The 27,830-nt window shown below is 67.4% G+C and overlaps 9 protein-coding genes across 9 annotated transcripts; 4 read left to right on the top strand and 5 right to left on the bottom strand.

Moving 5' to 3' along the window:
- Positions 1–70: 70 nt before the first annotated feature.
- RHOBADRAFT_52337 (uncharacterized protein) lies at positions 71–1,383 on the top strand (the record flags this gene model as incomplete). The annotated part of the gene is made up of 4 exons (XM_018416292.1): positions 71–311; positions 386–565; positions 675–1,056; positions 1,140–1,383. 4 exons carry the CDS (start codon positions 71–73, stop codon positions 1,381–1,383), a joined length of 1,047 nt encoding a protein of 348 aa, XP_018272361.1.
- A 326-nt stretch (positions 1,384–1,709) lies between these two features.
- On the top strand, positions 1,710–3,467 carry RHOBADRAFT_34949 (uncharacterized protein; the record flags this gene model as incomplete). Its single annotated transcript, XM_018413246.1, has 5 exons — positions 1,710–1,790; positions 1,918–1,998; positions 2,109–2,411; positions 2,506–3,111; positions 3,189–3,467. The coding sequence occupies 5 exons, from the start codon at positions 1,710–1,712 to the stop codon at positions 3,465–3,467; spliced, it is 1,350 nt and encodes a 449-aa protein (XP_018272362.1).
- Positions 3,468–3,739: 272 nt separating this feature from the next.
- On the bottom strand, positions 3,740–4,820 carry RHOBADRAFT_52339 (uncharacterized protein; the record flags this gene model as incomplete). The annotated part of the gene is made up of 6 exons (XM_018416293.1): positions 3,740–3,755; positions 3,883–4,076; positions 4,153–4,289; positions 4,367–4,522; positions 4,589–4,723; positions 4,805–4,820. The coding sequence occupies 6 exons, from the start codon at positions 4,818–4,820 to the stop codon at positions 3,740–3,742; spliced, it is 654 nt and encodes a 217-aa protein (XP_018272363.1).
- A 1,363-nt stretch (positions 4,821–6,183) lies between these two features.
- On the top strand, positions 6,184–7,238 carry RHOBADRAFT_64718 (uncharacterized protein). The gene is made up of 5 exons (XM_018418558.1): positions 6,184–6,246; positions 6,408–6,498; positions 6,697–6,835; positions 6,909–6,946; positions 7,015–7,238. Exons 1-5 carry the CDS (start codon positions 6,204–6,206, stop codon positions 7,064–7,066), a joined length of 363 nt encoding a protein of 120 aa, XP_018272364.1. The 5' UTR covers positions 6,184–6,203; the 3' UTR covers positions 7,067–7,238.
- Positions 7,239–7,759: 521 nt separating this feature from the next.
- RHOBADRAFT_52341 (uncharacterized protein) lies at positions 7,760–8,910 on the bottom strand (the record flags this gene model as incomplete). Its single annotated transcript, XM_018416294.1, has 6 exons — positions 7,760–7,889; positions 7,982–8,057; positions 8,140–8,312; positions 8,402–8,529; positions 8,597–8,751; positions 8,823–8,910. 6 exons carry the CDS (start codon positions 8,908–8,910, stop codon positions 7,805–7,807), a joined length of 705 nt encoding a protein of 234 aa, XP_018272365.1. The 3' UTR covers positions 7,760–7,804.
- A 292-nt stretch (positions 8,911–9,202) lies between these two features.
- On the bottom strand, positions 9,203–11,495 carry RHOBADRAFT_64719 (uncharacterized protein). Its single transcript, XM_018418559.1, has 9 exons — positions 11,180–11,495; positions 10,983–11,087; positions 10,722–10,900; positions 10,516–10,628; positions 10,330–10,435; positions 10,169–10,240; positions 10,042–10,103; positions 9,751–9,971; positions 9,203–9,597 (listed from the first exon to the last, which is right to left on the bottom strand). Exons 1-9 carry the CDS (start codon positions 11,463–11,465, stop codon positions 9,422–9,424), a joined length of 1,320 nt encoding a protein of 439 aa, XP_018272366.1. The 5' UTR covers positions 11,466–11,495; the 3' UTR covers positions 9,203–9,421.
- An 827-nt stretch (positions 11,496–12,322) lies between these two features.
- RHOBADRAFT_52342 (uncharacterized protein) lies at positions 12,323–14,720 on the bottom strand (the record flags this gene model as incomplete). Its single annotated transcript, XM_018416295.1, has 9 exons — positions 12,323–12,523; positions 12,622–12,765; positions 12,828–12,925; positions 13,009–13,174; positions 13,254–13,317; positions 13,394–13,549; positions 13,624–13,821; positions 13,899–13,987; positions 14,055–14,720. 9 exons carry the CDS (start codon positions 14,718–14,720, stop codon positions 12,461–12,463), a joined length of 1,644 nt encoding a protein of 547 aa, XP_018272367.1. The 3' UTR covers positions 12,323–12,460.
- A 608-nt stretch (positions 14,721–15,328) lies between these two features.
- RHOBADRAFT_49471 (uncharacterized protein) lies at positions 15,329–19,685 on the top strand (the record flags this gene model as incomplete). The annotated part of the gene is made up of 15 exons (XM_018415251.1): positions 15,329–15,377; positions 15,458–15,498; positions 15,562–16,559; positions 16,646–16,794; positions 16,871–16,997; positions 17,063–17,144; positions 17,232–17,375; positions 17,455–17,605; positions 17,674–17,792; positions 17,858–18,080; positions 18,146–18,471; positions 18,550–19,024; positions 19,105–19,166; positions 19,238–19,361; positions 19,448–19,685. 15 exons carry the CDS (start codon positions 15,329–15,331, stop codon positions 19,612–19,614), a joined length of 3,237 nt encoding a protein of 1,078 aa, XP_018272368.1. The 3' UTR covers positions 19,615–19,685.
- A 2,787-nt stretch (positions 19,686–22,472) lies between these two features.
- RHOBADRAFT_52344 (uncharacterized protein) lies at positions 22,473–27,713 on the bottom strand (the record flags this gene model as incomplete). Its single annotated transcript, XM_018416296.1, has 9 exons — positions 22,473–23,414; positions 23,505–23,819; positions 23,894–24,889; positions 25,013–25,419; positions 25,515–26,604; positions 26,669–27,386; positions 27,451–27,469; positions 27,539–27,582; positions 27,670–27,713. The coding sequence occupies 9 exons, from the start codon at positions 27,711–27,713 to the stop codon at positions 22,545–22,547; spliced, it is 4,503 nt and encodes a 1,500-aa protein (XP_018272369.1). The 3' UTR covers positions 22,473–22,544.
- Between the last annotated feature and the right edge of the window lie 117 nt (positions 27,714–27,830).

Genomic DNA, 27,830 nt, shown 5'->3' on the forward strand with positions numbered 1-27,830 from the left:
CTCTGCTTCCTCGTCCACTTCGACTACCCGGCCTGCATTTCGCTGCTGCCGCCGCCGCACCGCTCCGCCCATGGCCCCCATCACGCTCCGCCACCTCACGCTCCACCCGACCCCACTCGCCGAGGTCCCCGACCCAGACGACTCGTCCTTTGAGCAAGAGCTCGCCCAGGAGGGCGCACAGCTCCTCTCGCACGACGCCTGGGGCGAGCGCAAGTCGTGGCACGGCGGCGTCGTCGACACGTTCGTCCTCCCGCAGGGCTCCGTGACGTACGACCCGGCCAAAGGCGGCACGGCTGGGCCTTCTCCGACAGGTGCGCCCCTCTTCTCTCGCGAGCGATGACGGGCACGGCGGGCGGAACTGACCGACCGCATTTCGTGCGCGCAGGTCAGAGCGGCGAGGAGGGCATCCTGTGGCACAAACGCGTGTCGCGGTTCAAGGCGTCCGAGCACGGCGGCTACGACGTCTGGTACGACGCTGTCGGCCAGAACCACATCGAGCAGGAGCGAGAGTACGTCGACAACCTCGTCGACGTCGTCGACGTCGGCAAGAGCGAGGGCAAGAAGGGTGCGTTGGCTCGTTCTCTCCTCTCGACCGGCCCGCTCGGCGGCTCGAGGAGCCTTGCGCCGTGCCTACAAGCGGAGGACAAGCTCACGCCGCCTTGCCATCCCCGCAGCGTGCTACCTCAAGCTGTACAAGCTCCCGTTCGGCGCGACCGACCGCTCGTTCATGTGCCACGCCGTCCTCGTCTCGCCCAGCTCGTCGTCGACGCAAGAGCCCGAGCAGCAGGACGACAAGTCGGCATCGTCCAACAAGCCCAAGCCGGACAAGGACGCCAAAGACGGCGGCAAGGGCAGCGGCGGCCCGCGCGAGTTCCTCGTCTTCTCGCTCCCGATCACGACGCCGACCGAGCCCAAGGAGGGCAAGAAGTACGTCCGAGGGACGCAGGCGACCGTCGAGCGTGTGCGCGAGCTCGAGGGAGGCGAGATCGAGTGGACCTGCGCGAGCCTGAGCACGCCCGGCGGCAACATCCCCGTGCGCCTGAGCGAGAGCAAGATGTGCGTCCTCCTTTCCCTCCTCGCCCCTCGTCTCGACGTCGAGCGTATATTGACGTCCTCTCCTCGACGTTTCGCGCGTGCAGGTCCCAGTCTCTCGCCGACGCAGTCCCGACCATCCTCACCTGGATGGCCAAGTCACACCCTCCCGGCGCGTCGCACATCAAGTCGGGCGGCTACACGGCCGACTCGCCCGCGTCGGCTCAGCGTCCGGCCAAGCTGCGGCAGACGGCCCAGACGGCCAACCCGGGAGGAGGGATGGGCCTCATGCCCGCCGGCCGGTTCACGCTCGAGATGTTCCAGCGCGAGGTGCCGCTGCGGGACTACTGAGCGCGGGTTCGGGTCGTCGTCGTCGAGGGTTCAGGGCGGCAAGGCGAATGAGGACGTCGGTGCGTCGTCGCGGTCGAAGAGGAGGAGCGCTCGACGTGGGCGAGGGGAGTGAACTGTCCTTGTCTCCATTATGCACTGCCCGCTCCGTAGCTCGTATCTCGTAATGCACTCATCGCACGACTCGGAGCTGCACATGGTCGACAGCGACAGCTCTCTCGTCGTCGTCGTCGAGGTCGATCGCTCGTCACCACTTCCGCGGCTTTCCCTCACCCGTCGACAGCTCTCTCTGCTCTCGCTGCAGTGCAAGCCGACACGAACCGCGCAAGATGGGCATCTACATCCCCGCCTCGAAGCGGGACCGCCTCCTCAAGTACCGGTACTCGTCCACCGACCTCTCCCTCACCTCGGTGCGTCCGCCTCGTCCTCTGTCAGGCCAGCGACCCGTGCAGGACCCTCAGCAGGGCACTGCACCGAGTCTTCCTGCTTGTCGGGAAGCGACGCGCTGACCCTGGCTGCCCCTCTCCCCTCTCGCAGAAGTACATCCTCAACCCGTTCTGGAACAAGCTCGTCCTCGCGTTCCCGCAAACGATGGCGCCCAACGCCATCACGCTCCTCGTGAGTCCCGTGTCCTCGAGCGAATGAGCAACGGTCGAGGTTCTGGAGCCCTGATGCTGCCCTTCTCGCCCGCCTCCTCCTCCCCCACCTCCCTCTCTCTCTCGCAACAGGGCCTCTCCCTCATTTTCGTCAACTTCCTCACCCTCCTGTACTACAACCCGACCCTGTCAGTCGGCTTCAAGCCCCTCCACGTGTCCAAGGGCGGCATGTGGGACCCGCTCTTCCCGCCGACCGCGTCCGAGTCGTCGACCCTCCACTCGATCTTCACCTGGCTCGGCGTGCGAGCGGGCGCCGAGAGCGCCGAGGCGGCCCCGAGGTGGCTCTACTGGACCTTCTCGGTCGGCCTGTTCGCGTACCAGAGCCTCGACGCCATCGACGGCAAGCAGGCGCGGCGCACGGGCACGAGCGGTCCGGTGCGTTCGCCTCCCTCTCTCTCTCTTTTGCCTCGGCCCTGCATGTTCCACGACTGCGCGCACTCGTACTCTGACACTTCTCGCGTCCCTGCAGCTCGGCGAGCTGTTCGACCACGGCTGCGACGCCCTCAACACGACCCTCGCGTGCCTCCTCACGGCGTCGGCGCTCAACCTCGGCCTGTCGTGGTGGACCGTCGCGTCGCTCGTCGCGACCAACATGAACTTCTACCTCACGACGTGGGAAGAGTTCCACACGGGCACGCTCTTCCTCTCGGCCTTCTCGGGCCCGGTCGAGGGTATCCTCCTCGTCGTCGGCGTGTTCGCCGTCACGGGCTTCAAGGGCCCCGAATTCTGGGACACGGGTATCCTCACCATCTTCGGCATCGACCCGCCGACAAACTCGGTCCTGTCGGCGCTCCCGTTCCACGTCAAGAACCTGCCCCTCAACGACTGCTTCCTCGTGTTCTCGACCGTCGGCCTCTTGTTCAACATCGTCTCGGCGACGCACAACGTCTACCTGTCGCTCCCGGCCAAGTCGCGCACCCCGTCGTCGCTCGTCAAGCCCATCACGCGCCTCACGCCTTGGCTCGTCCACACGGCCGCCATGGTGTCGTGGCTCCACGCCCGCGAGGAGCTCCTCCTCCGCACGACCCTCTTCATCCCCTTCACGCTCTTCTGGGGCATCGCGTTCGCGCACCATGTACGTCTCTCTCTCGCTCTCCTCCTTTGTGCGCCAGCCTCGTCGGCGCTTTCTGACACTTCGCCTTCTCAATACAGGTCCAGCTCCTCATCCTCGCGCACCTCACCTCGTCGCCCTTCCCCGCCGCGTGGCAGCACCCTCTCCTCGTCCTGTCGGCCCTCGGCGCCCTCGACGCCCGCCTCGGCATCGTCCAGACGTCGCACGAGCGCGTCAAGTACACGGTCCTCGCCTGCCTCGCGCTCGGCACGCTCGTGTACGGCCACTTTGTCGTCGAGGTCATTGGCGACATCTGCGAGTTCTACGACATCAAGTGCGTCTCGCCGTTCCTCTCCCTCTCTCTAGGTCTCGCGCCCTGAGGCGAGAAACTCACCCGCCGGTGCTCGCCCCTAGCTGCCTCACGATCAAGCGCAAGCCCGCCCCGGGCACGCCCGGCGCGCACCGCTCGCCGGCCGACATTGCGCGCGAGAAGGGCAAGGCCGACGAGGAGGTCAAGGACAAGAACGCGCCCGTGACCGAGGAGGTCGACGCGTCGGGCAAAAAGGTGCCGAGCAAGGAGGGCTTGCTCAAGCGGGTCAAGCAGTAGAAGGAGCGAGTAGACGGTGCTCTCTGTCGTAGCTGCTCACATAATCTAGTGCGTCTCGCTCCTCTCGGCGGGCGGCAGTGGGAGAGAGAGAGAAGCTGTTGCATTCCTCGGCTCAGGCAGTCTCGCTCCCCGAATCGCTCCCTGCAGCTGCCCGTTTCTCGCTCCTTGCCGTCCTTCGCCCCTCGTACCTGCTCAACCTGTGCCTGAGCCCGTCGACGACGCCGCGCGTGCGCTCCTGCTCGCGGCGCCACAGCCTACGCTCCTCCTCGTGCATCGTGAGCTCGTTGTAGTCGACGAGGCCGATTTCGGCCGTCGATACGAGCTTGACGACGCGCCACAGTCGCAGGACCGTCATGAGCGACGCGAGCTGGCCGGCGATGCTCTGCGGCGGGCGCGAGACAGGCGTCGAGCGTCAGGGAGGGGCCCGAGCGGGGCGAGGGAGGGTAAAGGGGGCGCACCTGGAGGACGACCTCGAGGATGAAGGCCGTGAGGATGATGAGCGAGTCGATGACGTGCAGCCAATGGTACCGCGCGCTCGTGTAGTACGTGTGGCCGAATGCGGCGGCGTCCAGGGGAATCTCGAGGACGAAGGCGCCTGTCGGGTCGAACGCGACGAGTCAGTCTCGTCTCGCACCTCGACATCGTCGACTGAGAGCGAGACAGACGACTCACCGGTGATGCAGAGGCTGACGACGTTCACAACGGCGAGGAACCGCGGCTCCTCCTCCTCGCACGATCCTCGACACTCGCACATCTGGTCCCGCAGGATGAGCCACGCCACCTGCGTGAAGCACAGCGCAAAGTCGACCATGGACAGGCCGATGATCGCTGCGCGGCGAGGTCGTCAGGTCGCGCACGAGGGCAGGAGAGAGAGAGAGAGAGAGGAGGACGCACAGGCCTCGGTCCTCGGCGCACTCAAGAACTTGCGCAAACGCTGTCGCACGAGCTGCACGCCGCTCGCAGCAGGCCTGTCCCCTTCTGCACCGTCGGCGTCGTCGACGTCCGAGTCCGAGTCGGAGGAGCGCGTCGCTGGCGGCGAGTGCGCACTGACGTCTGGCCGCGCAGTTCTTCGAGGCACACGAGCGAGCGGTGCAGGCTGAGCCAGGGCACTGCGTGCGACAGCCATGTAGCGCAGGAGCAGCGTGTGCGAGAAAGCGACCGCGAGAGAGTTGGCGCTCCTCCGGATTTAGCCACGGACACGGGGAGCACAGCGAGACGAGGTGCGTGCGGGCGGCGAACGCGGACCGAGGTCTGCGTACGGTGCGAGGCCTAGGGCAACGAGCGAGCGAGGGAGGAAACGACGAGCGAACGAGGCGGAAGCGCAGGAGGAGAGGTTTGAGCGAGCGCGGAGAGCGGTTTGAGGCGGGCGGGCGACTGAGCCGAGGCCTGGCGAGCGTCGGCAGAAGTAGCAACTGCCGGGGTTGTGCGCCGCTGCGGCGAGGTTTGCTCCTTGTTCGCCCCTCGCGCGCCCTTTGTTTCTTCCCTCCCTCCCCCACCTGTCGCCCGCTTCCTCCGACAGCGGCCGCGATGAACGGCCAGAACCTCTTCCAGCCGTACTACCAGCAGAACCAGCAGCAGCAGCAGCAGGGCCAGCAGCAGCAGCAGGCGGGCGGCATCCCCGTCGGCTACTCGGCCCAGGGCAACAACCCCTCGCCGTACGGCCAGCAGCAGCCTCAGCAGCAGGAGATCCGCGTCGACCAGGGCAACCACCTCGTCCCTCAAGCTGGGCCTTCTGGCCTCCAGGACCACGGCCTGCCCGACCCGCTCGCCGGCCCAGGAGGAGGCGGCGTCGGACCTGGTTCGCCCGACGACGACGACTCTGGCATCCTCGACACGCCGGGCACCAACAAGCGCAAGGTGCGCACTCGGCTCTTTCTCTCTCCTTCTTGCACCGGCACTGACTCTCGTCTGCTTCCACAGGGCGGCCGGCCGCGCGACAAGGTGTGGGAGCTCTTCGACGGTGCGTGGTTCAACCTCCCTCGTCTCGTCCCACCCCTCGCCCCTCGCGCCCCTCGAGCTCGTCCCCTTCCTCGACAAGCAGCTGACCATGACGCTCGACGCGTCCTCGTTCCAGCAGGTGACCGCGACGTGGCGACGTGCTGCTACTGCTCGTGGAAGACGGACCACCCCAAGGCGTTCCGCATGCGCGCCCACGTCATCTCGTGCGACATGATCCCGCAGGAGCGCAAGGACGACCTCGCGCGCTTCCAGGAGCAGAAGGAGCAGCGCCTCGCCATCAAGAAGGAGCAGGCCGACCAGGCGCTCGCGACCGGCGGCGGCTCGGCCGTCAAGAAGTTCAAGCGCGCGCACGACGGCGAGATGATTGCGAGCCCGAGCGCCGGCAGGTGCGTCCCCTTCCTCTCCTCCCTCTCCTCCTTCCGTCGGATCCCGCTCGTCGGCCGGCGGGTCGATGTATGCGAGCGGGCGAGGCGGATCGCCATCACCTCCGTCCGTCTCGAGCCTCGTTCTCCTGCTCACCCGCTCTCTCCCTGCGCGCAACAGAGGCAAGATGGCGCCCGCACCTCCAGCTCGTTCGCCCATCACCTGCCACGGTGCGTCCCGTCTTCTCTCCCTCGTTCCTCTGTCGAGGGCGTCGAGCTGACCCCGCGCTTCGCCCGCCCGCCTCTCCCTCGCCAACCCTTGCCCCACCTGCCACCTACGACCTTCCTCGTCCTTCCCCTCGTCCATGCCGACGATGCGCACTCGCCTGCAGTGCTCGACTCGACCTCGGGCAAGCCTGCGCCCGAGATGCGCATCCGCCTCGATAGGCTCAACACGACCGGCTTCGTCCTCCAGGCGCAGGGGTGCGTCCCTCATTCCTCGCGGTCCAGGATCGTCCACGTCTAGAGGCGACGGCGGCCGTGTCGGGCGGCGAGGAGACGTACTCGGAGGGACCCCGGCGCTGACCCCGTTCCTTCCCTCCTCTCCTCCCCTCGCCCATCTCTCCTGTTCTCGCACCGACGCCTCGCACGCCCTCGTCACCTCGCCTTTACCGCCTGCAGGATCACCGACAAGGACGGCCGGTGCAGCACGCTCCTGCCTCCCTCGACTCGTCTCGAGGTCGGCATCTTCAAGATCACCTTCTTCACCAACGAGTGGTGGAAGAACAAGGGCGTCCTGTCGTTCTACCCATTCATCGAGGTGCGTCCTGCTCTGTCTCTCCCTTGCGCCAGCCACACCGTCGAGAGCTCACTCGCGCCTTGGGTCCTCGCAGATCCCGTTCGAGGTCCAGTCGCCCGACGACCACTACCAGTGCGTCTCTCCTTTTTCCCACCTCCTTCTCGCCCTGTGCCGAGACTGACAGGTCCTCGCCTTCACAGCATCCCCTGCCTCCTGTCGCCCTTCTCCTACACGACCTACCGCGGCTCCTAGACGAATCTCTCCTCGTCCTCGCCATCGTTCCCCTCCCGCCTTTCCCTACCGCTCGACGCCGTACCGATACCCCCTCTATCCTAGTCTGTACCCCCTCCCTTTGTTCGTCCCCACGTCCTTCTGTCTGTCGCAGCGCCGCTTCTACCTGCAACTCGAGCCGCTTTCCCGGACCTCGTGTGCGTGCTGCCGCTCGATATTCTCTGTCAGAAGCGGTCTCCGCGCGAGAGCTGCGAGCTGAGAGGTCGGTACGGAGCTGCACGAGTCCTCGGCGCGAGAGACAGAGCGAGCGTGTGCGGGTGCTCGCGCGAGTACGTCGACGACACGAGCGAGCGAGCGAGGAGGCGAGCAGTCCTCACTTCACGTCGAGCGACAGCCTCCGTCCAAGCCCGATACAAGCGTGAGCAGAGACAGCGAGGCTTGCGCTCCGAGCTAGAGGAGGCTCGTGCGCGCTCGCGCTCTCGTCCTTCGGCTTCGTCTCGAGGAAGCAAAGCGAGCGTGCGCCCAGCTTTCTGCCGTCGACGGGCTTGACAGTCTCTCGGCTGACCGTGTGAGGGATGGCTCGATGCGACTCTCGGAGCGGGGCGAGCAGGAGGGACGAGCAGACGAGCACTCGGTCGGCTGGATCTCATTTCGACGTTTCTCTCGCACATCTTCGTCCTCGGCGATAGCTCGTCCGAGTCTCTCTCGACGTCTGAAGCTCGCAAGCACGATGTCTCTTGCACACCGGGGCAGCCCGCGCTACTTGCGGCGGTACACGAGCACCTTGTCCCGACCGTGCGCCCGCTCTTTGGCCATCTTGTCCGGGTGGCGCGAGTAGATCTTCCTGCGAGCGGGCGAGGGCGAGAGAAGGTGTCAGGAGGCTGTTTGACACGGACGAGGCGGCCGAGGAAAGGGAAGAGAGAGCGAGGGACGCACTCGAACGAGTGGCCGAGAGCGGCGTCGTACGCCTCCTCCGAGACCGAGTAGGGCGGGCCGCCTTCCCTGTCGCCATCTGCGTATCGAGGGACATCGACACGTCAGGTTCACGCCCGCATAGGGCCGAGAGTACGACGAGGAGGACGACGGCAACGCACCGAGCGGGAACGCAAGCGCGACGAGCAGTCCTCCCGGGCGCACCACCTCGGCGTACCGCTCGCCCCACTTGGCGCGCAAGGAAGGCGGGATGGCGCAGAAGAACGTGTAGTCGAACGCGAACGAGAAGGGTTGGCCCGAGGGGAGCGGGAACGAGAAGAAGTCGGCGGCTTCGCTGCAGAGGGGAGAGAGGGCTTGTCAGCTGGGACTACGACGAGACCCGCTCTAGCGCGAGGAGAGTACAAAGAGAGAGGCTCGACGCACAAGGTGATGTTCTGCGGCGCGTTGGCCTGCGCGGCGAGGTGGTCGCGCGCGACCTGGACGGCGGTCGGGCTCAGGTCGATGCCGAGCGTGTCGATGCCGTGCGCGGCGATGAAGGCGGCGTCACAGCCCTGTGTGTGTACGTGGGTCAGACTGGGCGCACGATACGGTGCGGGACGCAGAGGGAGAGGGACACACCCTGCCGCAGCCGGCGACGAGCGCCTTGCCGTCCTTGAGGCTGTCGAGCGGGACGCCGACGTGTGCCCAGCGCTCATCGAGGAGCTCACGGAATGCAGGCTGCACGTCGCCGGCGTCCCACGGGGTCGCGTTGGCCTTCCACGCCTGGTCCCAGCCTGCGCGAGAGATGCGGGGGAGGCGGCTTGGTGAGCTCGGCGGGCATGAGGTGGAGAGAACTGGGGCGCACCTCCGGTGGCAGACTGGCCGCCTGTCGGGTCGCTGCCGAGCAGCTCGCGCACCTTGAGTAGCGAGGCGGACGGCACGAGGCTCGACATTGTCCAACTGATGAAGACGGGTGGGGGAGGCGGAGCTGGACGGGCGCAGAAGGCGTGTGAGGCGGGGTGCGCGGCACCAGGGGGCTACTTGTTGGTCGATGTACAGCTGGACGAGTCTGCGCACGAGCTTGAGCGATGTGGGTGAGGGCCACCTCGCAGCAACGACGAATCTCGAGAGCGGCGCAGCGTCGACCCCTCTCTCGGCGCGAACCGCTCCAGATACCTCTTCAGATCGCTCGCAAGTGCTCTCTTTGCATGTTCGGTGACAGGTCAGACCGGCACGAAAGGCGAGGACGAGGAGAGCAGGGCTCGATTGCGCGACGAAAGAGAAAGCGTCCTTCAAGGGAGCGCGAGGCGACTACGGACGAGGGGAGGGCTAGCTACAAATGCGGGGGAGGGAGAATTAGGCAGGGCGAAGGGAAGGAGGGGTGCAGGCAAGCGAGGGGGAGGAAAAGAGGCGAATCGGGAGGAAGGGAGGCTCGGGCGTGCGGCGCGAGGATGGCGCGACGCCTTACGACGCCTGGTACAGGCCGACAGCGACCGTGTGGTTGTTGATGAGAGAGATGTTGTACGGCGTCAGGTACGGCGCGCTGTCGGTGATGGCGATGAAGGCCGTGTTGACGACCTGCGGCTGGTTGCCGTACACGGTCGCGTTTGGGACGACGGCCGAGCCCGAGTTGTTGCCGACTGCGAGAGACGACGATGACGTGCATGCGAGGGCCAGGATAGGGGCGAGACGTCGTAAAGGGAGGAAGAAGAGGACGAAGGAGAGTAGAAGGAAGGGGAAGAGATGCGAGGTCAGACCGGCTCGTCTGGAGGAAGAGGAGCTAGGGGACGCACGGTTGGTGATCTCGGCGTACGTGACGTTGAGCTGGTCGATGAACGCGAGGTACTTGGGCTCGCCCGCGACCGACGAGGTGCTGTAGTTGCCCTCGGGGTAGCTGACCGACTTTCCGAGCGGCTCCCACGTAAAGTTGACGGTGCGGCCGGCGCCCTCGGTGAGGGTGTAGTTCGAGCTGATGCCAGGGATGCCGTCGACCGCGGACGGCTGGTTGGTGACGCTGCAGGGAGGGAGAAACGAAAGACATTAGGTTGACCTTCTCAAACCGGGACGAGGACGCGAGGACGCACTTGATGAGCGGGAAGCGGGTGAACTCGATGCGCGGGTTGTTGGACGGGCAGCTCTTGAGGTACTGTGGGTGCGTCGCAGAAAGTCAGGGCCAGAAAGAGAGGAGGATGAGGAAGAGGGGAGACATACCGGCGACAGGAGGGTCCAAGCGAACGACTGCGGCAGGCCGGTCTCAAAGTGCTCGGGCATGGCAGGGAGACCCTGCGGGAGTACGGCAAAGTTAGCGACGCCGAAAGGGAGACGCCTTGAGAGGAAAAGGGGTGCAGAGCGCGAGGGAGACCGGGACGCACCTGTAACTGACGGAAGATCATCATCTGGCGAGCCTCGGTCGTGATCGACTGGAGCAGGATCTGCGCAGCCGGGCGCGAGTCGAGCTGACCGAGGAAGCCGTAGACGCTGCAGGAGGAGGAAGAGAGGGGGGAAAGGTCAGGAGGGCTCGTGCGACGGTCGGGGAGGATTGAGGGAGATGGACGCACCCTGCCTCGCCCCAGCGCGTCAGGAGCGCATTCCAGACGACGAACTCCTTGACGCTCGCGAAGGCCGGGTACTCGTAGACGCACTGCTTGGCGGCGCGGTCGACGCCGAGCATCTGCGAGGGAGGGAAAAGAGTCAGCGCAGGCCCTCGACATCGCCGCCGAGCGCAACGCGAACAGGGTGACGGTCAGAGAGAGTAGGGACGCACGTTGGTGATCGCGATGGCGTGGCTGACCTCCTGGGCGGCCATGTGCTCGAGGAGGAAGCGGTCGTCGGCCGTGTAGCCCTCGGCCTCGAATTGCTCGCTGGTAAAGTGAGCGAGTCCCCAGTTGAACAGGTCGAGCTCGATGAGCTCCTGGTTGAGGGCGAGGTTGAGCGACTGGAAGTCTGCGGGCGGGGAGAGGGAGGAAGAGTTAGGTCGCCGAGCGCGAGGAGGAAAAGGGTCGACGGCGAGGACACAGCGACGCACCAAAGTTCGACTTGACCTGGTACGTCGGCTTGTACTCGAGGAGGCCGCCGGCGGGCTGACCGGGCCACGCGAGCGTCGCGTTGGTACCGTTCTTGGTCGGGTTGCCTGCGAAGGCCCGAGCGGTAGTCAGCGCCTCGTCTCGCGCTCGCCGCCCCGACTGCGTCGTCCTCGGGACCTGAAGGAGAGCGTGTGCTCACCGAGGATGAGGTGCGCGCCCTCGTACGGCTCGGAGCTGTTGGTGTACGACACGTTGAAGCCCGTCGCGTTGACGCCGAGCGGGACCGACTCGACGCTCGCGTTGACGAAGCTCGTGCCGTTCGACGTGGTCGGGACGACCTCGTACGTGATGTTGTTGCCGCTGCCGTTGGGGACGGTCGCGTTGGCGGGGAGGCCGGACGTGCCGCCCTGGCGGCGGAAGAGGGGCGAGGCGTTGGACGAGCCGGCGAGAGCCGCAGCGGCGGCGAGCGAGGTGAAGAGGACCATGGTGACGGTCCTGCGGTTGAGCTGGGTAGGTGGATCGGGAGAGAGGAGAGAGAGCGGAGGGCGGACGAGGAGAGCGCGTACTCTCGGACTCGGCGGCGCTCGCTCGCGCGCATTTGAGAAATCTCCCCGGCCCTCGCTCTCGACGTCGGAGCCTCGCGCCTCTCATCGCGAGCCTCGCTGGATCGAGCATCGTCGGCAAGTCGACAGCTTGCCGTCGACGTTCTCGAAGACGGGGGCCGAGCGAAAGCGAGCGGTCCTGCCGTCATCGAAACGGACGCAAGTGGACGCAGATGTCAAAACGCGAGCGGTTCCGACGCGAGCTCGCGAGCTGCCGTTCGCAGCACTCGCGCAAGTGCAAGCGGGCGCCGCTTCCGACGAAACGCTCGCGGCCAGAAGTCGAACCCGACCGAGCCGACGGCGATGATGTGCCTATGAGGGTGGAGGTCGAGTGGAGGCACGTGCGCGCTCGCACCTCTTGCGGACGGTGTCTTCCGCCGATTCTCGCCTGCTGTACTCCTCCTCGCAGCCCGCTCGACAGCGACACACAGCTCACTCGTCGCTCTCGCTCTCGCTGTTGTGGCTCGAAGAGGGGCAGAGAGGATCCGCAATCGCAAGATGCGCTCGAGCGCGATGGAAGCCTGTTCCGGCTTTGCTTTCGTGCAAGCGCTAAGCTTAGCTGCGCGCTTCTGTCGGGCAAGGGAGGACGATACCGACGGCATGTTCGAGAGTCGCATTCGCGCGCAATTTGCGCCGTCGACGTTGCACGGAGGTAGGCTGAACGAGATTGACATTGCCTCGTCGCCATGAGAAGCACGCTTGCGCCGCTCTCTCTCTCTTTCGCTCTCTGTCGCGACACGTCATGAAACCGCGCACAGAGTTGCAGAGAGAGCCGCACGACCAGACAACAACGCCCGAGACGGGCGTGATCCTTCGAGACCGAGAAAGGGCGCGTCGACGACGCGCGCGTGAAGCAACGACGAGAGGGTGCTGCGCCGCTACAGGCGGATAAAGTTGCCGACGATGAGGGAGGGGATGCCGTAGCTGTCGCGGCGGATGGTCTGCAGCGCGAACGAGGCTCGGGTCAGGTCTGCTGGGGGGCCGAGGTCGCCGATACGCCGCCGACGGGAAGAGGAGAGAGAGAGGGCGCGGGACGCACAAAGGAGAAGCACGCGCTGACCATGGCCTCCTCGGCAATCTTGCCCTTGTCGGCGCCGGCCTTTCTCCGCTTGCGCGACAGGATCGACTGGTTGATGAGGACGCACGACGTGAGGACGGCCTTCTGCCCGCTGTCGAACGCGATCTGTGGACGTCGGGCCGAGTCAGTGAGAGGACGGGAGGGACGAGGAGGGAGAGCGGGCGCACATTCCCGTACTTCTCCCAGTAGTTTACGGCGCTCTCCTCGGCCATGAGCTCGTAGATGGCGAGCTTGCCGCCCTGCAGGTGCTCGATCGGGACGCCAACTGTGCGCGCAGAGAGTCAGGGACCACGCTTGGTCGAAGAGGCGGTGGCGCGCGAGTGAGAGAGGGAGAGAAGGCGGACGCACCGAGCGCCGCAAACTCTTTGTTGCCCTTGTAGATCTCGCCCGTCCTCCTCCACAGACAGCTCGGGATGCCCATCGACGAGAAGACGCGGTCGTAGTCGAGCAGGAGGCGCTCGAACGCCTCCTCGATAAAGACGAGGTCGAGGTCGGTCAGGCCCGAGGCGATTGCCTGCGTGAGGCGAGGAACGGCAACGACGTCAGGACTGCAAGACGAACAAGGCGCGAAAGAGAGAGAGAGCGAGACGCACCCGGAACGTGGGCCGGAACTCGCTCAGGGTGTGCAACGTCCTCTGCCGCGAGCTCGCCGACATGCTGCGGGCGGTTTCCTCCCTCGAGGTCAGTTCTCCTCGAACGCAACGACCGGCGAGAGGGCGAGAGGAGGACGCACTTGTCGGCCATCCACTTCATGAGCCTCGTGTAGCCTGCGACGTGGTTGTACGGCCGCAAGAGGCCCGCCTCGAACTTGGCGTGGATGACGCGCGCGAGCCGGTCCGAGCGGGAGCCGTCCTTCTGGTCGGCGGCCGTCAGGAGGAAGCGCTCGGTCCTGCAGGAGCAGAGGAGGAAGTGAGCTCGACGGTACTGCACAAAGAGGGCCGGGCGAAGGAAAGGGGGACGCACTTGTTGATCGGGCTGCCGGGCACGCTCGGACCCGTGCTCTTGCCCTTGTCCCTCGGGTCGGCGACAAGTCCTGCGGCATGTTCTGGCGGGACCGTCAAGCCCGTGTCGGTGTTGATCGGCAGGCCGCCAATCTGCTGCGGCTGCGACGGCTGGTCGGGCGTGTACAGCGGCGGGTCGTTGAGCGACTGGAGGAACTCGCTGCGAGCAGGGACAGGATGTGAGACGTCGACTCGGGTGCGAGATGGACGACAATGAGAGGAGAGCTCCGGGCGCACCTCAGACCAAGGCCCTGAAACTCGCCGTCGCTGCCCGACGTCATGTCGAGCCCGAGACCTGCTCCGAGCCCGTCGTTGGCGAGGTCGAGCTGCATCGAGGTCCGTCGGTCAGTGAGAAGCAGGGAGAGGGACGAGAAAGGAGAGCAGGGGACGCACCATGGCGAGGTTGAAGTCGGGCGTGAAGATGCTCGGCTGGCTCGCCTGCGACGCCGCGTTGTAGATGTCCTCGGCCGCCGACGGTCCCGGTCCGAACAGGTTGCCCTCCATCAGGCTCGCGAACGCGTTATGCCCGCCGAGCTGCCCGCCTCCACTGCTCGCTCCCGCTCTTGGTCCGCCCTCTCCTCCACCACCACCGCCGCCGCCGCCGAGCGAGCCGCCGATGTCGAGGCCGAGCGTGTTGAGCATTTCGGCGGCCCCTGCGCCGCCGTCGACGTCGACGCTCGCGCTCTGCGTGACGGCGAGCGCCGGAGGCGCGGGCGCGACGGGCGACGTCTGGTGGCCGGCCTGGCTCGACGAGGCCTGGGCCGCCTGCTGGGCCGGGTCGAGTCCCGCGATGGGCTCGTCGGTGCACAGGTGGGCGATCTCGCGCTTGATGCAGCGCGCGCAGGGCCGCTCGCCCGAGCACTGCATGTGGCTGCGGCGGCAGAACCGGCACGCCGAGTCGACCTTGGAGCGGCGCTTGCGCTTGGGTGGCGGTGGGCCGTGTGGAGCTGGCGGTGTCGGGCCGGACGTGCTGGATGCGGGTGCGCTGGGCCCGGGCGTGGTGGTCGAGGGCGGTCGCGGGGCTATGGGCGCCGGGGAGACGGCCGGGTAGGACGCCATGCTGTGGGTGCGCGCCCGGGTCAGTACGTCCATTTCGAGTGGCAGGGAGTGCGCGGACTGCGTCCACATGCGCGCAGTGGAGAGCTGGCCTCGCGGCGCAGACGACGCGCCGGTGCCGAGGCGGCGTCTCCGTCGTCGTCGACAGGGGCGGGAGGAACGGGCGACGTACTCTATGTCGATATTGGAGACGTCTCGGAGGTGCTCGTAGTGTCGGCGGGTCGTGCAGAGGCTTGTCGAGGGAGGAACGCCGGCCGTGGGAAGAGGTGCGGGGAGGGCGAGGAGGCCTTGGCTGGAAGTGGGCAGGCGCGGCTGGTTCGGTGCGCGCGGTCGACGCGAGGCGAGCTGGTGAGCAAGGCTCAGGCAACAGCCGTGCGCACAGGAGGGCGCAGCGAGGCGGAGAGTGGGGGAAGGGCGAGGTTCGAGAGATGAGGACGACGACTCTCGCTCCCACTGGACGTGCAGCGTGTTGGGCCAGTCTGTGCTCCTGCATCTCATACGCGCCAACTGCCTGCAGCTATCAAGCCAGACAGAGCCGGGAGAGCGCGCCTTCACCGCCTCGAGCGACGAGTGCCTCAGCTCACCCTGCTCCAGCTCCCTCCACGACAACCATGGACGCAGCTCGGCTGTACCAGGTCTTCAATGCCTCTTTCGAATCAGGTGAGCCCATCCAACTCGCTCCCGCGAGCTGCCGTCGCTCACCTCTCCTCGCCCTCATCTCTCCCCACTTCTACTCGCAGACCCCAACGTCCGCATCGCTGCAGAGCTCGAACTGAAGCAGGTGCGAGATCCCGTCCTCCCTTCTGCGCGTCCTCGCTCACCCTCGCGTCCCCTCGTGCCGCAGCTCGAGCCTGTCGAGGGCCTCCTTCCGACCCTCCTCCAACTCGTGTCGCCCTCGTCCTCGTCGTCGCCTGTCGTCCGCCTCGCAACCGCCATCTACCTCAAGAACCGCATCAAGTCGAGCTGGCGCCAGCCCCTCGAGCCGAGCGTGTACGCGAGCCCGGCCACAGTCGCCGCAGCGCAGAAGGCGTCGACGTTCGTCAAGATCCCGCCAGCCGACCGCCAGAGCGTCAAGAGCAACCTCCTCCCGCTCTATGCCGCCCTCGCGGCCGACCCGGACGGCGCAAAGGTCAAGGAGCAGGTCGGCGAGGCGTTGAGCCGGGTCGTCGAGTGCGACTTCCCCGAGCACTGGCCCAGCCTGGTCGACGAGGTCAAGGTCCTGCTCGCCGGCGACGAGGGCCAGGTCGAGGCGGGCCTGCGGGCGTCGACCGAGGTCTTCAACTCGCTGCGGTACGCCGCCAAGGACGAGGACGGCACCACCCTCGTCCAGCTCACGACCCACCTCCTCCCGCTCGTCCTCCCGATCGGCCAAAAGGTCCTCGCCTCGACCCCGTCCGACGCCGCGTCCCTCACGACCCAGGGCACCCTCCTCCGCCTCATCCTCAAGACGTACAAGAACAGCCTCATCCACACCCTCACCCCGGCCCACCAGGCGCCCGACTCGCTCATCCCGTGGGGCACCCTCCTCCTCGCTGTCGTGTCGCACTCGATCCCTGTCGCGCTCCTCCCAGAAGACGTCGACGACCGCGAGCGGCACCCGTGGGCCAAGAGCAAGAAGTGGGCCTGCTTCGCCCTGAACCGCCTCTTCACGCGGTACGGCAACCCGACGCAGCTGCCCAAGAACCAGGTCGAGCAGTACGGCGAGTTCGCCAACCGGTTCATCGGCCAGTTTGCGCCCGAGATCCTCAAGGCGTACCTTGCCGCCGTCGAGCGCATGGTCGCCCAGGGCGAGTGGTCCCCGAAAAAGGCCAAGTTCTACCTGCTCTCCTTCTTCGAGGAGTGGTGCGTCTCGCCTTTCTCTCCTTCCCGGTCGCGATGCCCGTCGCGAGCCCGTCGCGAGCCACGAATTGACCCGATCTTGTCCACAGCATCAACCCCAAGGCCATGTTCACCCTCCTCAAGCCTCACGTCTCGACCCTGGTCGAGCACTTCATCTTCCCGCTCGTCTGCCTCTCCGAGGAGGAGCTCGAGCTCTTCACCGACGACCCGACCGAGTTTGCGCGCCAGTCGTTCGGCGGTGCGTCCGCTCTTTCCCCTTTTCGTCTCGGCGCTCGTACACGTTCGACGAACCTGACCTCGACCCGCCGAAACAGACTTTATCGTCGACCCGTACGCCTCGCCGACCAGTTCGGCGCTCAGCTTCCTGTCTGCGCTCGTCGAGACCCGCGCAAAGACGACCCTCCTTCCCTTGCTCCAGTTCATCCAGTCGGTCGTCGACAAGTGCGTCCTCGCTCGTGTCACCAGCCTCGTCGAAGAGCACACACTCACTCGTGGCCCTCGTTCAGGTACCCGGCGACGATCACGCCGCGGCAAAAGGACGGCGCGCTGCGCATGCTCGGTGCCCTCGCCACCACCGCCGTCAAGAGCGTACGTCCTCCCTCCTTCCTCTCTCCTCGCCCCCTCCCTCTTCCTCCCTACCTCGAGACGTACTGACGAGCCTCGATGCACCGACAGAAAAAGCTCGCGCCCATGCTCGAGGCGTTCTTCATCCAGCAGGTCGTCCCCGAGTTCAAGTCGCCGCACGGCCACCTGCGGTACCGCGCGTGCGACATTGTCGAGAAGTTTGAGAGCGTCGACATGACGTGGCAGTCGCAGGAGGTGCGCCCCGTGTCTCTCTCTGTCCCTCTCTCGCCGTCCAGTCCGGCCGGCAGTTGACCCCTCGTCGCCCCGTACGCAGGCCCTTGAGAACACGCTCAACTGCCTCATGAGCTGCATCACCGACTCGGAGCTGCCCGTGCGCATCCAGGCCGCCATCGCGCTTCCCGAGTTGGTCCGGTACGAGAAGGTCCGCGAGCGCATGCTCCCCAACCTCGGCCGCATCCTCCAGGGTACGTCTAGATCTCGTTCCTCGCCTCTCCCTCGGACTGGTACTGACAGGTCCTCCCTCGGCGCGCAGAGCTCCTCAAGCTGCAGTCCGAGGTCGACCTCGACGCCCTGACCAACACGACCCGCACCATGGTCAGCGAGTTTGCCGAGGAGGTCGTGCCGTTCGCCGTCGAGCTCTCTCAGTCTCTTGTGCGTCCCACTTTTCTCTCTGTCGGTCGAGGAGCGCACCCTGAGGCCCCTGTGCGCGCCTGCAGGTCGAGTCGTACGGTCGTCAGCTGCAGGAGCACCTCGAGGCGCGCGAGAAGGACCCGAGCGGCGGCGAGATGTACGAGGACGAGCGCACGATGAGCATGATGAACGTCCTCAAGACGATCGAGCAGCTCGTGTCGTCGGTCCGCGAGAAGAAGGAGCTCGTCGCCGAGATTGAGAAGGCCGTCGCGCCGTTGCTCGAGGCGACGATCCGCCACTCGTTCGTCGGTGCGTCCAGCTTTCGCCTTACCCTGTCATCCTGCCTGCCGACTGACGACGACTCGCATCCGCAGAGCTTTTCGACGAGACGTTCGAGCTCCTCGACTCGCTCACGTTCTTCCAGCAGAGCGTGTCGCCCGTCATGTGGACCTGCTTCGAGGCGAGCTACCGCGTCCTCATGCAGAACGCGGTCGACTACCTGAGCGACACGATGGGCTTCCTCGACAACTGCATCAACTTTGGCGCCGACTTCCTTTCGACCTCGACCGACCACCGTCGGTTCGTCCTCGAGCTGTTCGACATGGCCATGACCAACCGGGCTCTCGGCGCCGAGGACCGAGTCGTCGCCTGCAAGCTCGCCGAGACGCTCCTGCTCCGCCTCCACGGCCAGGTCGACGAGGTGCGTCGACGCCCTCTCTCTCTTTCCCTCTCCCTCACGGGCGGCCCTTCCTGACTCTTCCTCTCGCTCTCGTCGCAGGCCATTCCTCCTGTCGTCGAGCGCGCCATGACGTTCGTCCTGTCCAAGAACGACGACGACGACTTTGTCGTCACCAAGAGCCTGTTCCTCCACTCGCTCGAGCTCGTCATCCTCGCCGTGTCGTACAACCCGCAGCAGGCGATCGCCATCCTCGACCGCCACGACTGGACGCAGCAATTCTTCGCCCAGTGGTTCAAGAACCTGTCCAAGTACACGCGCGTCCACGACAAGAAGATGACGCTGTGGGCCATCTGCGCCCTGTTCGACTGGCTCAACGGCGTCGGCTCGTCGAGCCCGCTCGTCGGCAACGTGGCACAGCTCGTCCAGGGTGCGCTCGAGGTCTTCAAGTCGTACCCGCGAGCGCTCGGCGAGCGCAAGGTCGCCGAGGCGAACCGCGACCTCGAGGAGGAGGACGTGAGCGACGACGGCATGTCGGACGAGGACGACCTGGACCTGGGCGACGAGGAGGGCGACTGTGCGTCCCTGTCTCTCTCCCTCTCTGTCTCGGCGACGTCGCGTTCGACGCCCGAGCTGACTGGCCGAGCCTGCCCGCAGTCGACGAGGCCGACGTGCGCGACAAGACGACCGACTTTATGGACCAGCTCGCTCAGTCCGAGGTGCGCCCCCTCCCTCTCTTCGAGCTCAGGAGGGTCGACGAGGCACTGACTTGTCTCTCGAGCGTTCGCAGGCCAACCGCCTCGCCCGGGCAGGCGCTTTCGGCGACGGCGACTCGGCATGGAGCGACGAGATCTTGTGGGCGTCGCCGCTCGACCAGTTCGACTCGTACCAGCGCTTCTCGGGCCTGCTCGCCGGTGCGTCTCGATCTCTCCACTCTCTGCGGCCGGTACTGCGCCGCCCGAACGTGCTCGCTCACCAAGATCTCGACCACCGTGCGCAGGTCTGCAGAGCGCGAACCCGGCGTTGTACCAGGCCTCGCTGTCGGGCCTCTCGACCGAGCAGCAGGGCGTCCTCGCCGACGTGGCGGCCAAGGCGGCCGAGGGAGGAGACGTCGTCGTCGCGCAGCAGGCGTACGCCGAGCTGCAAGCCGAGGAGACGGCGGACTGAGCGGCTCGCGCTCGTGCCAGTCGAGGCGGGAGGACTCTATTACGACTTGCATTACAATCATTGACGTGCGCACCTTGCCTGTGCGCGACAGCGAGAGAGCAGAGAGCGAGGTCGAGGGAGAATAGCAAAGTCAAGCGAGGAAAGTGTAAGGTGCGAGGTCGAGGCCGCTTGGTCGTCGTCACGCTCCGCCTGCTCGCTACACCACCACAGCCCGACCGCGTTACAGCCCCAGCAGCCCTTTTCCACCTCGAGCGCACCCCCAGCAGCGCCGAGCGCACCCGCATTGAGCGAGCGCGACCCGGTCCCCGCCTCTTCATCGTCGCTCAACCCTCGCACCAGAGCGACCCACAACAGCGAGTCGCAGACCTTCCGTGGTGCCCAGAGCCGAACTGACATCTTGCCTCTGCAGTGTCGCGCCCGCCAGAAGCCCGGCGCAAGGTGCTCGGCTCGTCCCACGGTCCCTCCTCTTCCTCGCCGACCGCGTCCGCCTCGTTCGCCTCGTCTCGCCCCATCCGCGCCAGGGTCGACCTCGGCACCTCGTCCCCTCAAGCACACGCATCGTCGACCTGGACACCATCGCAGCCCGTCCGCGCCCGGGTCCAGCTGCCGCCCGCCACCTCGGCTCAACAACCTCGAGGTGGGGCCTTCTCGAGCGCGCCCAGCACCCCGAGCACGTCGAGCTCGCCCTTTGCGCGAGCAGGAGGAGACGGGACGCCGCTCGCGAGCGCGCAGGGCGGCGTGCGGGCGACGCTGAGCCCGCGCACCCCGACGGCTGCCGCAAGTCGAGCTCCGTCGCCCGTGCGCGCGCGCTCACCGGACGCCGCGGCCGCCAGGCCCGTCGTCACGCGAGTCGGGACGACGGCACGAGTCGTCAAGAGCGACCTGACGCCCGACGCCAAGCTCCTGCGCGGCCAGAGCGACCCGTTCCCGTCGGCGTCGCCTTCCTCGTCATCGTCCAACACGGCCACGCCCATCAGCTACCTCCCGTCTTCCGTCTCGGTGCGACGTCTGCCGTCACCTCGAGCTCGGCCGTCGTCTACCCTGGGCACGAGCACGAGCACGACGTCGAGCGTCGACTCGAGCGCGACCCTCCCGGCCCTGTCGACCTCGCCCAGCAGCGCGGCCTCGTCCCCTCTCGCCTCGCCCAACCTCGGCCCGCACGCCTTTGACCACGCGTCGAGTCACGCGCGCCTGTCGCCTGTGCCGCATGCCTACTACGACGGCTCGGTCGGGCGCAAGGGCGCGCCGTTCGTGCGGCGCCTGAGTGGGACGAGTACAGCCTCGACGTCCTCGTCAGTCGACACCGGGCTGCTCCCGCCAGTGTCCATCGCCGGCGACGAGCGACGAGCACTTCCCGCGACGTCGCCCGCCTTGACGCCCTTCCCTCATTCCCCTCCTCCCCTTCGATCGCCCTCGCTTCAAGCGTTCCCCTTCCACGCTCCGACAACCTCGGCCGCCGTTCGCTCGCCCACCATGTCGTCCTTCTCCTCCACTCGCACCGTGCGAGCGAGCCCCGCCGCCCCGACCTCGTCCGCCGGCGCTCGGCCCTCGCGCCCGCCCTCGACCGCCTCGAACCCGGCCAACGCCCGCCGGCTGCACGCCCGCTCGTACTCGAGCACGTCGACCTCGTCGCTCTCGTCGGTCTTCTCGCCCGACGAGCGTGAGCGCGCATCGCCGTTCGAGCCGGGCCAACCGTGGGCGACGGCTGGACCGCGCTCGCCCGTTGTTGGCTCGCCAGCGCTGCACGGGCCAGGCGCCGCGCTCGCCGGCATCGACTGGTCGGCCGTCGCGCAGCTCGCCGAACTCGAACTTGACGCCGATGCGCAGCTGCAGAGGCCGGCGGGCGGGACGGTGGCGGCGGGGCGGACGTCGAGCGGGAGCGAGGGTCCGAGCGCGTCAAGCTCGAGCGTGGACGGGCGGCAGCACGAGGTGGACGAGGCCGAGAAGGAAGCTCGTGTGGCCCGCAAGGTGCGTCCTGCTCACCCTCTGTACCTCGCGCGCGAGTACTGACCCTCGGACCCCGACTCGCAGATTGCCGACCTCGAGATCCGCAACACGTCCCTCCTCGCCATCAACACGACGCTCGAACGCCTCAAGGTCAAGCACACGTCCGAGATCCGCGAGCTGCGCCGCCGCATGCGCGAGTCGGTCGGCGGAGCCGGACTCGCCGCGCTTCGAGCGCACGTCTCGCGCCTCGACGAGAACGACCTCGTCGGCGGCGGGTCCGACCTCGACGAGTCAGACGCCGACGATGTCGACGGTGCGGCGAGAGCGGGAGCAGGAGCAGGCGTCGACGACGAGCCCGAGCCGACGTGGCAGGAGCTCCTCGAGGGCGACGCGACCTTCTCGGCCCTCGCCGCGACGGTCGAGAGCCTGATCGCGCGAGGCAGGCGCGCCGTCGAGTACGAGCCGAGCAAGGGCGAGACGGGCAGGGTCTTGTCGACGGTCGAGATGGAGGACCGGCTGCAGGGCGGGTACCGCGACGAGGAGGAGGCGGACGACGACGAGTTGACGCCCGAGTCGTCGGGACGGTCGACGCCGGCGACGTCGGGCACGTCGATGTCGACGAGTAGGGCAGCTGATGGGGCCGGTCTGCGGTCGAGCGAGCGAGGGCTCGGCATCGCAGGATGGCAGAGCGCGCGACGGTGACCCGGCCCCTCCCTCCCTTTCCTTCTCCTTCCTCCCTCTGCGAGTTCCTCTCCCTCTCTCTCATGTCGTGGCTCTCCTTTCCTTGCCCATTGTCTTTCGTTGTTGTACATCGTCTCGCGCATCAGGTCGGATCTTCTCGCGTTCTCGCATTCTCGGCGTCGCCGTCTCCCTCTCGCTCGGTCCCCTTTCTTCTCGAGAGCGCTCGAGAGCACGAGGCAAAATGAGAGCTATCGTACAGCATGACACAATCGACACAGATCTCTTCTCTCTCGCCCCCGCGCTCAGGCCTTCATCTCGACGTCCCCGTCCTCCTCGGCCTTCTTCTCCTCGATGGCGGAATCAGGAGCAGGCGCAGCCGGCTCTTCCTTCTCGCCCTCGACGTCCTTCTTCTCCTCCGCCTTGTCCATCGCCTCGTCCGGCTTCGACGCTGCCGCTGCGGGCGCGGGCGACGCCTCGACCTTCTTGTCCTCGACGCCGACGACGGCCGGCGCAGGCGCCTGGGCGCGCTTGACGAGCTCGTCGGCGCGCTTGTCCATCCACCGCTGGACGCGCTGCGCCTTCTTCTGGCGCTCGTCGGCGCTCGCCTCGCGCTGTGGCTGCTGCGAGGCTCGGCGGCGACGGAAGACGACGTCCTCGCTCTCGGCGCAGAAGAAGAGCTTGTAGCTGCGCAGGCAGATCTTGGTGCGCAGGGCCGACGAGACGAGAACGCCCTTGGGGAGCGCAGGGCGGACGGCGGCGGCCGTGTCGCGCGAGGGAGGAGGGATGCCGAGCTGGCGAAGGTTGCGCGGGAGGTAGGGGACCTTGGGCTCGATCGCGAGGCCCGGCGTGCGGTCGAGCTTGACGTAGTCGGCGACGTACTTGGCCCACGCACGCTCGGCGGCGGGCAGGTCCTCGGGGCCGACGACGTCCTTGCCCATGAGCTGGAACGCGAGGCGACCCTCGAGCGGCGAAAGGCCGTCGGCCGAGTCGGCGGCGCTCGCGCTCGGCGCCCACTCGATGCGGTAAAGGTTCTCGTCGCCGGCGAGCGTCGCCTCGGCCTTGGTGCGGTAGGCGATCTGCTGCGACGCAGTGGCGCGGTCCGGGTGCGCTCGGTCGTCGCGCAGGAGGTTGAAGAGCTCCTTGGTCTTGCTGTCCGATATGGCCGTGAGCGACTGCGCGCGCCGAACGAGAGCATCGTCAGTCTATGCCGCTTGGAAAGAGAGAGGAGAGGGCCGAGACCGAGAAGAGGAGGAGGGACTCACGAGCTTGAGGATGCTCGTGAGCGTCTTGTCGATCGTGAACAGAACGTAGCCCTGCGTCGCCATGATGCGCCGGATGCCGTCCTCGAACGCCGACTGGTCGATGTCGCCGTCGAACATCTTCTCGCAGATGCCGAGCGCGCGGTGGTAGTAGTAGTCGGGCGAATCGGTCCAGCCCGAGGCGGTGCTGCCCGGCGGCGCGTACGACAACGACATGGACAGGGTCGGGACGTGCGCCGGCGTGATGGGCTCCATTGGCGGCGGGAGCGCGAGCACGGCGGCCGAGTTGCGGAGCTGGCTCAGGCGCGACTGGAGGACCTGCGGGACGATCAACATGAGGGTCAGTGCGCTGCTCGCGAACGAGAACGAGAACGAGAGAAAGGTGGGCGTACCTGGAACAGGCGGAGCATGCAATAGAGCGTCGAGTTGGCGAACACGTTCCACGTTCTGCGCCGGTCGACCTTGACGGGCTTGGCCTCGACCGGCACGATGACCTCGGGCAGCTGGTCCTCCTCGGCTTGCGCCGCAGCCGGCTCGGCGGCAGCGGTGGTCGAGGCAGATGTCGTGGTCGAGCCCTCGCCGCCGAGAGCACCTGCGGGCGACGCCTCGCGACTCGGCGCATCGGCGCCGTCGGCCATGACGCTGTCGCCGTCGACCGTGCCGGGCGAGGCGGCCCTCGAACTCGGCGCCGACGCAGAGCCCGTCGTCGACATGCCGACCGACGCAGGGACGGCGACCGGGCCCGCCGCCGTGCGCTTCCTGCCGCGGCCGGGACCCGGCGGTCCGGGCGCGGCATCGCCCGCCTTGCGGAGCGCCTTCTTGCGCAAGTCGCCGCCCTTCTTGGCCTTCTTGGTGCCGCCCGGCGTCGGCGCCGACGAGGCAGAGCCCGAGCCCGACGCGCCCGAGCCGCCGTTGAGCGCCGCCTCGATCGCCTCGTCGAGGAGGGCGGCCGCCGCTCCTCCCGCGCCGTTGGCCGTCGTCCCGGCGTCGCTCGCGGCGTCGGCGTTCGACGCCGAGTCGTCGTCATCGGCGAGGACGTTGCACTCGTTGACGAACTCGGCCGGCGGGATGGCGAACGCGAGAGCGAGGAACTCGTGCAGGAAGGCGTCGACCTTGGGCTTGTCGGCGAACGAGACGGTGTAGGCGCGGTCCATGTACGACAGGATGAGCTTGGCGGCGTCGTAGAAGGCGGCACGGTCGTTGACGGGGAAGGCGAGCTGGTGGTTGGGCGGCTTGGGGTGGTGCGGCGAGCCGTACTCGCGCTGGTTCTGCTCGCGCTTGAGCGACTCGATCTCGGACACGAGCGCCTTGGTGTTGAGGAAGCGCTTGTCGTTGGCCTTGATCGCGATCGCCTGGTGGTCGAGGGCCTTGAGGAAGTTCTTGGCGTCCTGCGAGGGAGCGGAAAGGGTTCGAGGAGGACGAGGTCAGTCAAGATGCACAGACGGCGCAGGACTCGCCGCCAAAGCGGACGAGAGGTGGAGAGAGAGAGAGAGAGAGAGAGCGGGACGCACCGACTCGCGCCAGGTCCGATTCCACTCGCGCAAGGCCCTCTTCCACTCCTCGTCCTTCTGCTTGAGGCGCGCGAGCACGATAGGGACGGCGACACACGGGTTCTCGTGGAGCGCCTGGATCACCTCGAGCCCTTGCTCCTTGCCGTAGACCTTCTTGAGGACGCGCTGGTAGATGCTCTTGCTCTGGTTGCCGAGGCCGGCCTTGAGGCGGAACGTCTCGCGCTCCGAGTGCTCCATGAGGGCGATGCGGGTCGCGATCGGCTCGAGGAGGGCGATCGTGCGCAGGTTGGCCTCGATGTAGTAGTCGTACTCGTGGCGCTCCTCCTCGGACCGATGCAGCGCCTCCTCGTACGGGTTCTTGCGCTGCGCGACAAAGCCCTCGTCCGACGCCCACGACGGCTGCGAGACTGCGACAGGGAGAGTGCATGTACTGCGAGTCAGTGAGACGCTCGCGACGAGGCGGGCGGGCAAGAAAAGACGGAGAGAGAACGGCTCGACGCACCCCACTCGTCGTTGAGGACCTCCCAGCACAGCGCGTCGCGGCCCGAGCAGTTGAGGCTGATCTCGCTCGACGGCAGCCGCCGGTAGCTCGGGCCGTACGTCTCCCAGCCCTTGCCGGCGTCGCCGTGCGCCTTGCGCCACCTCGGGCCGTCGAGTCGCGGCACGTTCTCGATGACGCGGCGCCCGAGCGAGTCGAGCTCGACGCGCTTGCCCGGGTCGCCGAGCACGCCGTCCTTGGTGACCGGGTCGGGCTGGACCCAGCCGACCATGTCGCGGAACTCGAGCCACAGGGCGTCGTCCTGGTGCAGGAACATCCACGCGCGGGCGACGAGCGCCGTGAGGTCGATCAGGTCCTGCGAGTACAGGTTGACGAGCTTGAGGAACTCGTGGTAGGTCGGCTGGTCCTTGCAGTGCGCCTTGACGCGCTGGAAGAAGGCGACGTCGGGCGCCGACGCGACGGGCTTGGGCGCGAGGAGCGGCTGCGGCGGCGGTGCGGGCATCGGCGGCTCGTACGCGTAGACGGGTGCGGCCGACGCTGGCGGAGCGGCCGAGACGGCACCGGCGCCGTAAGGACCCGCCGCCGCCGCCGAGGGCGGGACGCCGCCGTAGTAGTACGCGGCGGCGGCTTGCGCTTGGGCCTGCGCCTGCGCCTGCGCATGCGCGCTATGCCCATGGGCATGACCGTGCGCGTGCGCGTGCCCGAACGCCTGCGGGTCGGGCGACTCGGAGTGGTACACCGAGTGGCCCGGCTCGACCGACCCTGCGCCCTTGCGGCCGCCGCCGGGCCCGCCGATGAGGGGCGAGGCATCGACCTTGCGCTTGCCCTTGCCGCGCCCGGTGCCGCCGCTCGGGTCGAGCTTGCCCGCCGCCGCGCCGGCCGTCGTCTTGACGCGCTTGGCCGGCTCCTTTGCGCCACCGGGCGCGGCGCTCGGGGCGGTGCGCTTGCCGGCGGCAGGTCCTCGTGCGGCGGCGGGTACGGGTGCTGCTGCTGCGGCGGCGGCGGCGTCGCCCGACGTGTCGGGGAGGAACTGCTTGAACTCGTCGAGCAAGTCGGGCGCCGTGTGGAACAGGGTCGTCACTTGGGCGTAGACCTGCGGCAGGGGTCGAGACAGGGTCAGGAACGAGTTCTCGAGGAGGGGAGAAAGGAGGACGCACGTCCTGGATGGCCCGGCCTTCCTTCTGGTACGTCTGGAGAATCTCGAGGAACGCCTTGTACGTCTCGGGCTCGCGCGCGAACCGGTTCTTGATCTTGTTGACGTAATTGATGGCGTGGTTGAACTCCATCGGCGGACGGGCCTGCGCCGACTGGGCCTGCAGGTCGGGCGACGCGGCGGCGGCGGGAGGTGCGGCCGAGGGCGGCGCCGCGGCGGCAGCGCCCGTCGCGGACGAGGCCATTTGGCTGGACAGGACCGAGGCAGCGCCCGGCGTGGTGGCGACGGCGGGCTGCTGGGTCGCCGAGACGGCGGCGGGCGGGAGCGACTGGAGGTGGAGCTGGTCCTGCTTGGGCTTGACGTCGGCGGGTGCGCCTGGCGGTGCGGGTGCGGCGGCGGCGGCGGCGGCGGCAGGAGGAGGTGCAGCTGAGGACGGGGTCGGGGCAGTCGACGAGGCCGTGGCGGCGGCGGCGTGCTTGTCGGCCTGGTCGCCCGTGAGCTGCGTGCGGGTCGTCATGCCCATCGGGGTGGTGACGGTGATGGTGGTGCCCGAGGCGTCGCCGGTCGCCGAGGTGGCCGCGACGGTGCACTCGATGCGGTACCCGGGCGGGAGGAACGTGTTGAAGCCCTGGATCAAGGCCGGGTGGCCGCGGAACAAGGTCGACACGCGGTCGATCACGCCCGGGGTGTCGATGCCCTGCGACTTGAAGTCCTTCATGATGCTGTTGCGCAGGAGAAACAGGTCAGGTCGGCGGGCCTATCGCCGCAAGGGAGAGGCGGGCGCACGTCAAGAAGCGATCGTAGACTGCAGGCGCGGGGAGGAGACGACGGTTCAGCGACGGGTGCGGTGACAGGCAGGGAGAGACGGGCGTACCTTCAGTCTGGTCTGCGAACGTCATCTTGACGCGGTCGAGGTAGCTGCGAGGGCAGTGCGGCGGGTGAGCTGGCGGCCGACGGGGAGGAGGAGGAGGGGGGGACCGGGCAAGGGCGAGAGCTGGGACGCACGTGAGAGCATCGCGGACGTTGAGGTTGGTCTTGTGGGCCTCCATGGCCACTGCGCGCGACTCGCGGGAGGCCAGCGACGAGCGAGCGAGGGAGGAGGGACAGGCCGGCGCCGTCGCCTCGTCGGTCGCCCGCGGACAAGCTCCGCTCTCGTCGAGAATAGC

This window comes from Rhodotorula graminis, assembly GCF_001329695.1.
Source record: "Rhodotorula graminis WP1 unplaced genomic scaffold RHOBAscaffold_4, whole genome shotgun sequence".
Taxonomy (NCBI): Eukaryota; Fungi; Basidiomycota; class Microbotryomycetes; order Sporidiobolales; family Sporidiobolaceae; genus Rhodotorula; species Rhodotorula graminis.

Excerpts from the sequence above, each read along its gene's own strand:
- RHOBADRAFT_64719 (XM_018418559.1), bottom strand. The coding sequence starts at position 11,465 with ATGGTCCTCTTCACCTCGCTCGCCGCCGCTGCGGCTCTCGCCGGCTCG. Across the intron at positions 10,629-10,721 it reads ACGCCATCGCGATCACCAAC|ATGCTCGGCGTCGACCGCGC; the intron begins GTGCGTCCCTAC and ends CCTCCCTCGCAG. Across the intron at positions 9,972-10,041 it reads ACCCGCTTCCCGCTCATCAA|CGTCACCAACCAGCCGTCCG; the intron begins GTGCGTCCTCGC and ends CCCTCCCTGCAG.
- RHOBADRAFT_64718 (XM_018418558.1), top strand. The coding sequence starts at position 6,204 with ATGGCGCCCGCACCTCCAGCTCGTTCGCCCATCACCTGCCACG. Across the intron at positions 6,499-6,696 it reads TTCGTCCTCCAGGCGCAGGG|GATCACCGACAAGGACGGCC; the intron begins GTGCGTCCCTCA and ends TACCGCCTGCAG. Across the intron at positions 6,947-7,014 it reads TCGCCCGACGACCACTACCA|CATCCCCTGCCTCCTGTCGC; the intron begins GTGCGTCTCTCC and ends TCGCCTTCACAG.